Source organism: Zeus faber, assembly GCF_960531495.2.
Source record: "Zeus faber genome assembly, chromosome: 19".
NCBI classification, from domain to species: domain Eukaryota; kingdom Metazoa; phylum Chordata; class Actinopteri; order Zeiformes; family Zeidae; genus Zeus; species Zeus faber.
In genome coordinates, this window is record NC_137206.1 from 18596460 (window position 1) to 18609361 (window position 12902).

General features: G+C 46.0%; 1 protein-coding gene across 1 annotated transcript in view; it reads right to left on the reverse strand.

Annotated features, from left to right (window-relative positions):
* Nucleotides 1–10200: 10200 nt before the first annotated feature.
* drd3 (dopamine receptor D3) overlaps nt 10201–12902 on the reverse strand; it is a gene marked incomplete at both ends in the record, with an annotated part of 17541 nt that continues 14839 nt past the window's right edge. Inside the window, 2 exons of the mRNA XM_080020415.1 lie at nt 10201–10397; nt 11841–12219. Of these exons, the coding sequence (XP_079876541.1) occupies nt 10201–10397; nt 11841–12219 (576 nt within the window). The remainder of the gene's footprint in view (nt 10398–11840; nt 12220–12902) is intronic.

A 12902-nucleotide genomic window follows, 5' to 3' on the forward strand; every position in this document is an offset into this window, starting at 1 on the left:
AAACTTTGTATGGAAAAAAAGAAAGAAGAGAATCAACACTATTCCACGAGGCCAACTAGAGTGCTAGGATCCGGGCAATTGCCTAATTATGCTGTGTAGGCCTGTGAATGGAGGAACTCTCCACCTCCATTACTGCAGGTACAAGGTTCCTGTCTTCCAGGAACTTTTTTAAAAGAGGAGAAAGAACGGCGTCGGTATGGGAGCGGACCTTAAATAAATTGGCTTGGCTTGTTTTCCTCGCACCTGAAGGTCAGTGTTAACCCGCGAGGCGGCGTGGCGTCCGGGCGGGTCACCCCAACCAAAATGTATTTCCCTTCAGCGCTCGCAATCGCTGTGACCAATTGCAGCATTTCCCCAGTGGCTCATGTTGGTTTTTGGTTGTTTTTTTTGTTTTGTTTTTTTCCCCTCTACGGTTTTGTATTTCTATGAGTGCGTTAGTGTGGGTGCCGCTGCTGATTTAGCCGGCCTTGTGCTCCACGGCAGCTGATTTGGAAAGTTATTGCCGGGGACGTGGAGGTCAGACGCAACGCTCGCTCGGGGGGCAGCAGAGCAGCTGGGGGAACAGAGATACGGCCTGTAGCTAAAGTCCTCTGTCTGTTTACCAAATGTGTGTGTGTGTGTGTGTGTATGTCTGTGTTTGCGTGTGTACGTGTGTGTACGTGTGTGTACGTGTGTGTGTGTGCGCGCGCGTGTGTGTGCATGCACATGTTGAGTTATTTATTCATGTTCATCGACACTGTTTTGGCACAGTCTGCAAATAACCTCCTCTCTGGATGCAGCTCTGCCTTTGGGAATAAAAATGACTGTTCCTGATTAGAGGGAATTTTCTCTACGTGTAAGCACAGCTCGCTATCGCCCCTTTTATCATGTGATCAGAGCGGTCAGAACGCGGCGGCGGAGGGCGGAGGACAGAGCCTGTGGGAAATAGGAAGCAAAAAATAAAAAATAAACTCATGAGGAAGAGAGCACACATTGCTTCACCGCAGGAATACAGATCCTTTTTACTGAGCCAAAAATGTAACTCTGTGATACCGATGGACTGCACTTAAGGTACAATGTGCAAAATGAAAAACAAGAGATTGAGACGAAGATGAGGACGCTTTTTTGAAATGTGATTCAATTTGTTGATTCCGTGTCTTTTAGAGAGAGGCTGCATAGACGTGAGCTGTTGAGACAGTTGGTGGAGTGTAAAGACGGCCTCACGCACGCACGCACGCACGCACGCACACACGCACGCACACACGCACAAAACGTACGCACGCACACGCTCAATTAGGCCAAGGATTGTGTAAATGTTGAGGGTAGAATTGTCTGGAATCAAAGTCTTCAGTTTGCGCCCATCGATTAAATCGCCGTCCTTCCCTGGGGTGGGACTCTCAATCATCAGATTTAATTAACAAGTTTCACAGAACTAACAGGGAATTGGTAAGAGAGAGGGGGGTGGGGGGGGGGAGAAAAACAAAGAAGGACAGTGAAAGAAGCGAGGGAACGAGACAGAAATGCGAGTGTAGGACATTGAACACTGTTTCAAAAGTCAACTTCTCCACCCGCCGGCCAATGTATGATAATAATACAGTATCTAACGTTATTCCTGCCGTGAAACGCAATCAGTGTTGGAGGAACGTTCTTTTGGCTTGAACACGAGGACAGTCGGTGAAGCGTGTAGTTAGGGATTGGTCAATAAGACACGCACTCTCTCTCTCTCTCTCTCTCTCTCTCTCTCTCTCACACACACACACACACACACACAGTCTTACCTTCACACTTCAACACATCAACCACCGAGCGATCGATACGTGAGGTTCACTCACAGTCGCTGCGTTTGGCAGTGTCGGCGCACACACCATGCGCGGCACAATGAGTGGAGGATGGAACAATTGACAGGAAAAGGAAGAGACGGCGAAGGCTCAAGTCTGAAAGGAAGACGAGCGAGAGATATACGGCATATATATCATTGTTCAACGTGTCCTTGTTTTCAGACACTGGTCTTGTGTTTGTGACACATCAGAGAGATAGAGAGAGAGAGAGAGAGAGAGAGAGAGAGAGAGAGCACTCTGAGTGTGTGTGACGGCGAGTGAGGTACTCGTCAGCGGGGTAATCGGGATCAGTTACAGAGAGATAGAGATACAGGGATAGAGAGAGGGAGATGACACATGTCTGCGTACTAATAAAGAGCAAATTTGTACGACGTGATGATGCAAAATAAAAAGGCATGAAAACCGTATATCGTCTGGAACTTTAGTCATGGTGATATTGCAATATAGTTAAATATTGTCACTAAGGCTGCATTACTGTTAATCAATGCAATTTCGACAAAACTTCATTGACTGTTCTGGCCGTGCTAATCAATGCAGGGTCATAAAATCCACGTTAATAATTGTTTTTCATATATTAATAATGCGTCGCTCGCGGGGCTAGTTCTGTCAGACAACTTGATGGCGCCATATGCTTCCATGCCCTTTGGGGCCGGCCTATTTAAGCAGCCAGCCCCTCCTGCCCTACCTGCTTTGCTACACTCCCTCCACCCCCCCTCCCTCCACCTGTTGGGCTCTACTCTTCTATCCAATTGGGGGATTCCAGCCCATCACTCCTATATTTCTTGTTCACTAAGTATGCCTATATTTTGGGTACACCTCGCCGGGAGCGATGAGCCGTAGATCCAAAGGCACCACAAAGTCAAACAATGCAAAAATACATGAGGATCCTTTTAAAGCAAATCTAAGAGTCGTCTGTCAGAATTGTTATTGTCATGGAAACACCAACAGTCATCCCGAAAATATTGTCAAATTATTAATATGTAGGTATTCGTCAAAAATATTGTGATATTTGATTCAGTCAGTATTGCCCAGCTGTATAAAAACAAAATCAAAATAAACCAAAAAATAAAGAAACTAATAAAAAAATGGATGAATAAATAAATAAACACACAAACAAAAAAAAAAACAAATAAATACAATAAAATAAATATAATAAAATAAATATATATATATATATATATATATATATATATACACACACACACCGCATTCCAAATTATTATGCAAATTAATATTTTACTCTGATTTTCCTAAATAGTTGATGCAAATGACAGTCATTATAATTTCAAGGCATCAACCGTTAGGGTATAATTTGAATGTTATTGAACAAATCTCCCAATGATAACAGTATTTTTTGAAAAATAAAAAAACTCAAACTGCACTGTTCCAAATGATTGTGCACAACAGAGTTTCAAAACATTTTATAGGTTGTAAAGAAATTTGCAGCATTAGGAGGTCATATTTACTGAAATCAAAAGCTATTTCAATCAAAAACATCTTAACAGGCCAAGTTACACGTTAACATAGGACCCCTTCTTTGATATCATCTTCACAATTCTTGGATCCATTGAACTTGTGAGTTTTTGGAGAGTTTGATGCAAACTGCCTCCCACCCTCATAGAACTTTTGCTTGAGGATGCTCCAAAGGTTCTCAATAGGGTTGAGGTCAGGGGAGGATGGGGGCCACACCATGAGTTTCTCTCCTTTTATGCCCATAGCAGCCAATGACACAGAGGTATTCTTTGTAGCATGAGATGGTGCATTGTCGTGCATGAAGATGATTTTGCTACGGAAGGCACGGTTCTTCTTTTTTTACCATGGAAGAAAATGGTCAGTCAGGAACTCTATATACTTTGCCGAGGTCCTTTTCACACCTTCAGGTTGATCTGTTGAATCTGTTGATCTGTTGAATCTGTTGAATTTGTCTGGCAGAAACCTTCCTCATTATACCTTTATCTGCACAAACCCGTCTGTGCTCTGAATCAGCCACAAATCTCTTCACAGTACGATGATCATGCTTAAGTTTTTGTGAAATATCTAATGTTTTCATACCTTGTCCAAGGCATTGCACTATTTGAGGCTTTTCGGCAGCAGAGAGATCCCTTTTCTTTCCCATATTGCTTGAAACCTGTGGCCTGCTTAACAATGTGGAACGTCCTTCTTAAGTAGTTTTCCTTTAGTTGGGCTCACCTGGCAAACTAATTATCACAGGTGTCTGAGATTGATTTCAGTGATCCAAAGAGCCCTGAGACACAATACCATCCATGAGTTTAATTGAAAAACAAAAAATTTAATGTTAATGACACTTCAATCCAATTTGCATAATAATTTAGAACACGGTGTATATATATATATAAATTATTATTATTTATTATTTTATTTAATTTCTTTTAAATAAATAAATAGATTAAAAATAAAAAATAAATAAAAAAACAGACAGACAAACAAATAAACAAACAAACAAATAAATAATCAAAGCCGATATCCACGGGTTGAGGAGAGCAGTGGTGAGTGGGATGTTTCCATGCCCACGCTCCTCTGTTCCCGTGGTGAGTTTGAACGCAGCCAGTGAACGATGCTTTACCTCTGCCCCCGTGTTTGCGAGTGCAGTGGCAGCCAACCTCAAACGGATAAGAGGTGTGAGGATAAAATCAATAAAGTATGTAATTAACAAGTCATTTTGACAGTTTTAGTCCAATTATAATGTAATTACATAGCATGTTTCCGCACGCTGAGCCCACTCCTGTTAGTGGGAAGGAGGATGCAGAGCAGAGCCCCCTCCTACTGTGCCAAAAAAAAAAACCATCCATCATGTGTGCCAGTCTGTCCGTCAGTCTCTCATCCACATGCTCCCACTGTCGCTCAAAATACACAAATCTGCAAGTCTCTCCCTCGTAAGGAGGCGCTCAGCCCGGTGAGTTCCTCCACCTCCCTGCGCTTCCCATGGAGGTAGAGTCTGAAATTCTGGCTCAATACCTTAATTGCTCGACAGATTGACAGAATGAGGGGAGCCCAGGTGCTCGGGGTCTAAAGTCTACAGGTGTGGACTTCAAGGGGAACATTGCATTACTTATTCATTCATTCTAACGGCTGATAAAGAAAATACCCTAAATATGTGCCTCCACCTAAAGAGCACAGCCTATCTGCAGCTAAGTAAAAAATATATATACTGTATGTCCCTCCATTTCGCTGAAATGCTTATTTCATGGCCATAAATCCCCGCTCTCCAGAAGTTGAAAATAAATCAGTTTATACAGACCAGGCCGACTCCCCCTTTCAGCCTCCCCCCGACGGACTGAGTGAAGCTGGATTGTTAAATCCCACTCTGATGGCTCCTGATAGGTACGCTTGGACTCTTCCAGCCTTAATCAATCTCTCCCTCTCTCTCTCCCTCTCTCTCCCTCTCCCCTTCTCTCTCTCACTTGCTCTTTCCCTCTCTCTCTCTCTCTCTCTCCCTCCCTCTCTCTCTCTCCCTCTCCCCCTCTCTCTCTTACTCGCTCTCTGCCTCGCTCTCTCTCTCTGCCTTTCCTCCTGTTTTCTTCCCCCCTGCAGCTCATTAACTCCAGCGGTCGCTCCCCAGTCGAGGCCTGGCCGGCGGATGATTATGATTGATGCTAATTCTGAGGGTGGAAGCGTGTTCCCTCTTAAGCTCTGAGACAGCGGGCGACCCACAGACACTTTTACAGCCACAGACGGAAGGAACGCACCTTAGAAGGGGCGTTACTGGTGCATGTCGCTGTAGTGTGTGAGTGTGTGTGTGTGTGTGTGGGTGTGTGTGTGTGTGCATGCTTTTTCAGTGAGCATGTAAGTGTGTTTTTAGTTTTTGTGTGTGTGTGTGTGTGTGTGTGTGTGCATACTTTTTCAGTGAGCATGTAAGTGTGTTTTTAGTTTGTGCGTGTGCGTGTTGGGGCTAAGGAAAATGCACAAGTTGATACAGGGTACTCACTGTGATTATCCCAATATTCAGATATAAGCACATTAAGGGCATCTTCAAGACTCTTCTTCCATCTTTGCATAACACACTTCGCTACAAAAAAAAAAAATCTAAGTGTGGATTTTTTTTTTTTACAATTTGACCCTGAAGTAACGTCCTTCGACTCGCCACTTCTCCAAACCCTCCAGTATTCTCCGCAGTACGGAGCTTTGATAACAAGATGTCGCTCATTTCCAATGCACCGTGGGGAATCCTCCGTGCTCTCCCGAACATTGGTCGCAGAGCAAACCGTCCTTCTTATCGCAACGATACCGAGATGCACGGCGAGGGACCAGGGGAGTCAGGGGCCACGGGGGCTGCTTGTTTTTTGGGGGTGGTGGGGGGTGGGGTGGGGAGGATTGTGTCGGGCTCCCCTCTGTGAAGATTTGCATAACTATCGCCCAGGCTTCTTGGCGCCATCGACAACAACACTGAAAAAGATAAGAAAAGCCCAGCCCGGTCACGTTTCCACACTGCTGCCACTCATGGGCCGCTGAGGATTCTGGGAACTCGACGTCTGTGGCGCTTGCCTCTAAATCAGGGAACCGGGTTAAAATGGGACAAGGCTCCCGCTGAGTGATGTTATGCAATAGCTCTACAGTGGCCCAGATAGGTTTGTGTGATTTGAAATATTTGGCTTAACCAAAGAAAGAGCTCTTAAATGAAGTTCAAGTGGGTCTTGTGAAGATGCTTTTTCGTGGAATATATATGAAAAATGACTCATTTTTTTCCTGAAGGCGCCACATTTTATGAGCAGTTTTTTTCGGGGAACTCCTGCAAACAAAATAAAATATTGATTTACTATTATTTTGATTATTGCTATTATCATTATTATTATTATTGTTATTATTGTTGTTTTTTATGTATTCATTTTATTGAAGCTGAGGCAATATATTGCGGGTATTTTTATGTTTCCTATTTACAGTAAAATTTTACGAGAATAAATAATCCAAGCTTTGTAGATGTATCTTTTTTTATTATGTTCTGGCGTGAATATTTTATCTAAACCGGAGGTCCATTTTCAGGCTGATTGCTTTTTGTTACTTTGCTGTATACATGTGTTTCCTTGATGTGAACACACATACATGAACGGATACGGTATTTACGTAAATATGACGATATTGGTATTAATGACGATGTGTTATATATGTTTGGTTCACGCTTCATCTTTCGCCTCCTCTGTAAGCAGACGCGGTTTTTTTTTTTTGCACTTTTTCCAGGGCGTGAAATGAACACAGCGGTATTCACGTCACGCCCGGTGAAAAGTTCCAAACACAAACCCAACGCTCACCCAACAGCGGAATCACCTGCCGGCATCTGATCTATAGACGGACACGGAGGACGTGGCAGAGGATCGTTATCAGTGCACTTTGATAAGACAGCGAGGAAGATACAGAGGTAAGGGCAGAGCAATTATAAAGAGGGACAGAGGGAATGCTAATGAAGGAATGGCCATTGATCTCCCAGATCAGCATCCTTCTCCGGTGCTATTAGTTAAATCCAGGCTCCGGAAGCCTCTGCCCCACGTGCAGAGAGAGACAGAGTGGAGCAGAGGAAGTGGAAGTGACAACACGGAGCGTCGGGCTTGTTCTCTGAGTGTTTGAGACGTGATTTAATCGCAGCAATACGCACTCGTGTCGGGAGCGAACGTTAGATCGTACGATGCAACGGGTTGATACGATGCAACAGCGCGGTTCTCAGGCCTCGTCCAAGACGTATACGTGAGAACGCACAAAAAAAAAGATTTAAAACACAGACATACTGTAAGCCCTCCAGGCCGGAAGAGAAGAAATGTCATAAAACTTGATGTCAAACGCCACAGAAGAACATCAGGAGCATGCAGTGTACTGAGCTTCTTCATAATATTCCTCCACTACACTGTATGGAGGCCATTCCCGGAGTTGGAGGGACTTTCAAAATTTTAACAGGGACACGGAGAACACCGGCATGTCGCTCGTAGGTTCCCCGCGCGAGATAAGGTCCTGACGTCAACGTTTTCCAGAAGCGCCGTCTAACTTCCTCCACACCAACACACAGAGAACAGAGCTTTGAAAAATCTCCCCCCCGGAAGGCGTTTTCCAAAAGCTTCGTATTCAGTTCCTAAGACGGCGTCTTTGTGTTGACGGGAGGCCGAAACGCAGAGAATTTTTTTTAAATATCCGTATACGCGTGGACGAGGCCTTTCTATCCCACAGCTATCCGCCAACACAGCAGGCATAAAGTAAAATTGGAGTCGACACACACGCACACACACACGCACAGGCACGCACGCACACAAGGTTCTTGGCAGATCTGAGTAATTACACAGTGAAAATTATCATCACTCACAGCAAACCCATATTTCCATCCTCCCGAGTCTCAGTGATAAACACTCCCCCCTCACACCACCACCACCACCACCACCACCCACGGCACCGACGCACACAGCACGGCCTCCCGCCGCCTTCACACTCCGATGCACCCGTTTACTCCGGGACCTCTCGACACGCCTCAGCCTGTATCTGTCCCGCCATGCGTGCCGCCAATACGCAAAGCGCTCATGAACATGCACAGGTAAGCACCTGCTGCCGCTGCTTGCGTGGACTCATACAAATCTCTCTTGTGAGATGGCGCGCAGAACCTAATTAAAACACACCGACACACACACACACACATACACACACACACACACACACACACACACACACACACATACACATACAACACATTCATCAAGCTATCAGTCAGTCCAATCGTCTAATAATAGACGTGGACATGCGTGTACTAGAGTTGTGCTTATGTAAACACATAGTGTGTGTGTGTGTCTGTGTGTGTTCACGTGCCCAAAGACACACAGCATCCATCATGAGTGTGTGTGTGTGTGTGTGTGTGTGTGTGTGTGTGTGTGTGTGTGTGTGTGTGTGTGTGTGTGTGTGTGTGTGTGTGTGTGTCTCACCGGAGGCTTGGAGGGGGAGCAGGTGTGTATTCGTCTCAGTGGAATCAGAGTCACTGATCAAAGGCGGAACGAGGAAAGACCCTCGCCCTCGCCCTCCTCCAGCAACCTGTCTGTCTGCTGTTTCCCTCCCCTTCTCCCCTCCAGTCATCTCTCTCTTCAGCTCACGCTTCCCTTCCAGTCCTCCCGTCTGTCCCCGTCCAAAGGAATCTCCCCCTTCCTTCCTTCCTCCCTTCCTTCCTTCCTTCCTTTCGTCTTATTTTCTTTACCAATCTCACCTGCTTTCTATCATCTTCTATCGTGTTGTTAATTGTTAAGTTAATTGCCTTCACCTCCTTGTTCACCCTCCATCCCTCCATCCGCTGTTTCTCTTGTTCTTTCCTGGAGTCTGCTCACTTTCTGATAATCACCCTCTTGCCCTTTTGCTCGGCCGCGGTAATTCAGCAATAGCGCTCAATATCTCTTCCCACCTTTATAGGATCCCACACACGCACACACACACACACACACACACACACACACACACACACACACACACACACACACACACACAAACACAGATGCTCATTCTCAAATGTGTGTGTGTGTGTGTGTGTGTGTGTGTGTGTGTGTGTGTGTGTGTGTGTGTGTGTGTGTGCGTGTGTGTGTGTCATAGCCAGCCTATGATTGTTCCACCTACGTTTATTTACAACACAGTGTGTCCTTTCCACATTAAATACGCCCGCTTCACAGTTTTACAGTCCTGCTGTCCTGATTTGTCCGTGTTAAATGGCTTTACATCAAAGCCTCACCTATGAATTTTAAAACACTCCACGTTGACCACAAAATGCTTCCACATCAAGATACACGATAATCTTGGTAACGGTTGGTTTTTTCCGAGTCCTTCCGAGGGGCTCAAACGCCTTCCCCTCTCCAACACAATTAAGATGGATGGCCGGAAATAATATCTCGTGCATGCATCGCTGGTGACGATGGTCTCAGTTTTCAGTTCATCCACGTCCATGAGGGAAAGCGCTCGCAGAGTTGTGCGTCTTTAAATATAAATAATCGGCCAGCGCGATCCGGTCGACAAATCCATAGCCAACGGTGACACGTGTCGATCACAGAGGAACAAAGTGGCGGCGTGTGGCTGTCCGCACCTTGTTAAACATTCATGTTTAACCGTTCATGGAGACCGTGCAGGCGTGTGAAAATCAGACCGATATAAATATTTTAAAGGGTAATACTGTTCCCAGGGGGTGACACAGTCCCGATCGCGTCGAATTCACCACTTTGCGTCTTGGACTCGGTCTAAGAAAAAGGACAATCGTCCGCTGTATGCCCTTATTGCGTGGGTCAAAGCACATTGCAGCTTCGCGTCTCGACGCTCGACTTCACTCGTGTGATTTTTTTCTCAAAAACAGGCACGCAAGTGTCCGACCTGGAGGTCCGAGCGCGGCGACCTCCTCCTCCTCCCTCCACCGGGTTTTCCCTGAGTCTCAGCAGCTGAGGATCTTGATGAAGGTCCGTCGGAACTCGACGTTGAAGGTGGTGTAGATGACGGGGTTGAGGGCGCTGTTGACGTAGCCCAGCCAGGTGAAGGCGCCGTAGAGGGAGGGGGGAACGTAGCACGTCCGGCAGTGGGTGTTCAGGATGTGAGTCACGAAGAAGGGAAGCCAGCAGATGAGAAACACACCTGGAGCATGGAGAAAGGGGGGGGCAGGCGTTCCAAGGAGAAGCGGACAAAGAGCAGACGGTAAAAAAAAAGGAGAAAAAAAAATGCATGAACGAAAGAAAAGAAAAAAGCCAACATGGGAGGCGGGAAAATGTGTGGCGGATAATATGGAAGAATACGGAGGAGGACGATACATTGAAATGTGTGAATGTGGTGGGAAGAAGCGGTGCAGAGGAGGGGAGGGGGGAGAACTAGTGAGCGTGTTTGTGACTAACAATCTAAAATAATTCCACGTTGAAACACACTTTTTTTCCCTTCCTCTATGGATCTTGAGCCCTCAACCTTGAGGCTGATACAGAGCACTGATTACTTTTACGAATCGGCACAGACTCAGATTGTTCGTTGAGACTCATTGAATTGGTGTGTTACGGGTTTTTTCCCACGAGAGAACGCCTTTGCTTCCACGTGGATACATATCATCTTATGCAGCCTCTTCTCTCCTATCTCATCCAGATGGCCACTTAATAGGCCAAGGAGCAACAAGGAGAGGTGTGTCTAGGGCAGGGTCTAATGGGGAAATGTTTATTGTGAACGTTACCAGCCTGTGGCAAGGTTGGAGAGCCACGAACTCCACGGTGGAGTTTGAACACGAAAACCGGTGCTCAGCGATGTGGAGACAGCTGGACGGCGGGCCAGATACGGTTGGAATCATCTGCTGCGTATACATTATGGCTTTTTCCCTCTAATTAAGCAGACACCTCTGATTAGCATTATTGTCACTCAGTGGGATGTTTGTGCGGTCAGTGCCGGCCGGGGCTGGTGAGACCGGACCAGCGCCAGCTTAGCTGATAATTGGAACGTGTTGGAGGTGCGTCAGGTGCTGCAGCGTGTGTGTGGACACACACTGCGATCTCCGAATGGCCAGCCTTTTTTTTTTAAATCTTGGCTCACTGTGGCACTGTAGGGTTCACCTGATGCTGCAGGATTGTGTTGATTTCGTTTTTTTGTGCTAATATCCTCCCCGCTGTGCTTTCGGTGGGTGAAGAGTGAGGTATGGCGAAAAGTGGCTACGACAGTAAGGATCTAGGTGGTTTATGACTGACAATTTTATTTTCTGTTGTAAAAGACAGAGCGCAAGTACAAGAGCTAATTTGACTGGAAAAGCAGAAGCCAGCCTAAATATAATCTTCAAGTGTTGTTTCGAACGGAATTGAGATTCTCCACTCATCTCTCTGGGGCTCTCTAAGGAGCCTGGCCAAATTGAACATCGACGTTACATTGCAGCCCAGACCCTCAAATTGCCCGATTGCCTATTCTGAGATAGCGAAATGTGTAGGAATTGGTTCAGTGGAACACATAACAATTCACTTTGGCCAATTTAATGCTGAAAATGGTATTCCCCTTTAAAATGTACATTCACATTGTGAATATTCTTCATTTGAAGCAAATGAAGGCTCTACTCACCCAGCACGATAGCAAGCATCTGCGTGGCCTTCTTCTCCCGGGCGTGCATGCTCCTGAACCTGGGCTGGTTGGATCGGGAGCGCGGCAGGGGGCGCAGGGCCGTGTGCGTCCGTCCGTTGGACAGCTCCTGCACCTCGCAGCTCCTCTTGATCGACGGATGCTCGTTCCGCTCGCCCTTATCCATGTGATCCTCCTCCTCCTCTTCGTCGCCCTGCCCCTGCTCGGTGCGGCAGCAGGAAGCGTGGCTGATGCTGCAGTAGTTGTGCGTGTCCACCGGGGGCAGCAGCGAGTTCTCCACGGGCCCCGTCTTAGAACGCTTACGCCTGAGGCATCCCGACAGCAGGTTGGGCTTGGAGGTCCCGGGGGGGTCCTCACTCTCCTGTTGGGATAAAAACAGAGAGGTCTCAATCTAAAAGATGAAACGCCTTTAGCACTTTCTTCAAAACAAGCAGGGCACAATCCATGATACTGGCCTTTTACACATAACTATTCACACACACAAACACACACACACACACACCTCCCTCCCTCCCAAGACACCTATTATAGCCCGGTCCGTTTGTACTAATACCCCAACTTCTTTCTCAGGGAGAAAAGTAGAACTTGGCTTTCTTGGCTTGTCTTGAGGTAATCTGTGAGAATTATGCAAACCCCATCATGACAAATACAGCGAGAGTCATTTACAGTACATCAGTTTACCACTGACCCAGATTCATTCAAGGATTCTGGAGGAACTGCACTTAAAAAGTTAAAAACATAACTGAGCTGAATATGTAGTACATGTAGTATGTAGTGTGCATTACGTAGTATGCAGTATGTACTATATAGTATGTAGTATGCTTTGTGTAGTATGCAGTATACAGTATGTAGTATGCAGAATGCAGTATGTAGTATGCAGTATGTAGTATGCAGTATGTGGTATACTGTACAGTATGCAGTATGCAGTGTGTAATATGTAGTATGCAGTATGTAGTATGCAGTATGTAGTATGCAGTATGCAGTATGTAGCATGCAGCATGTAGTATCTAGTATATATATAGTCATTCTAGAGTTCAAGACATA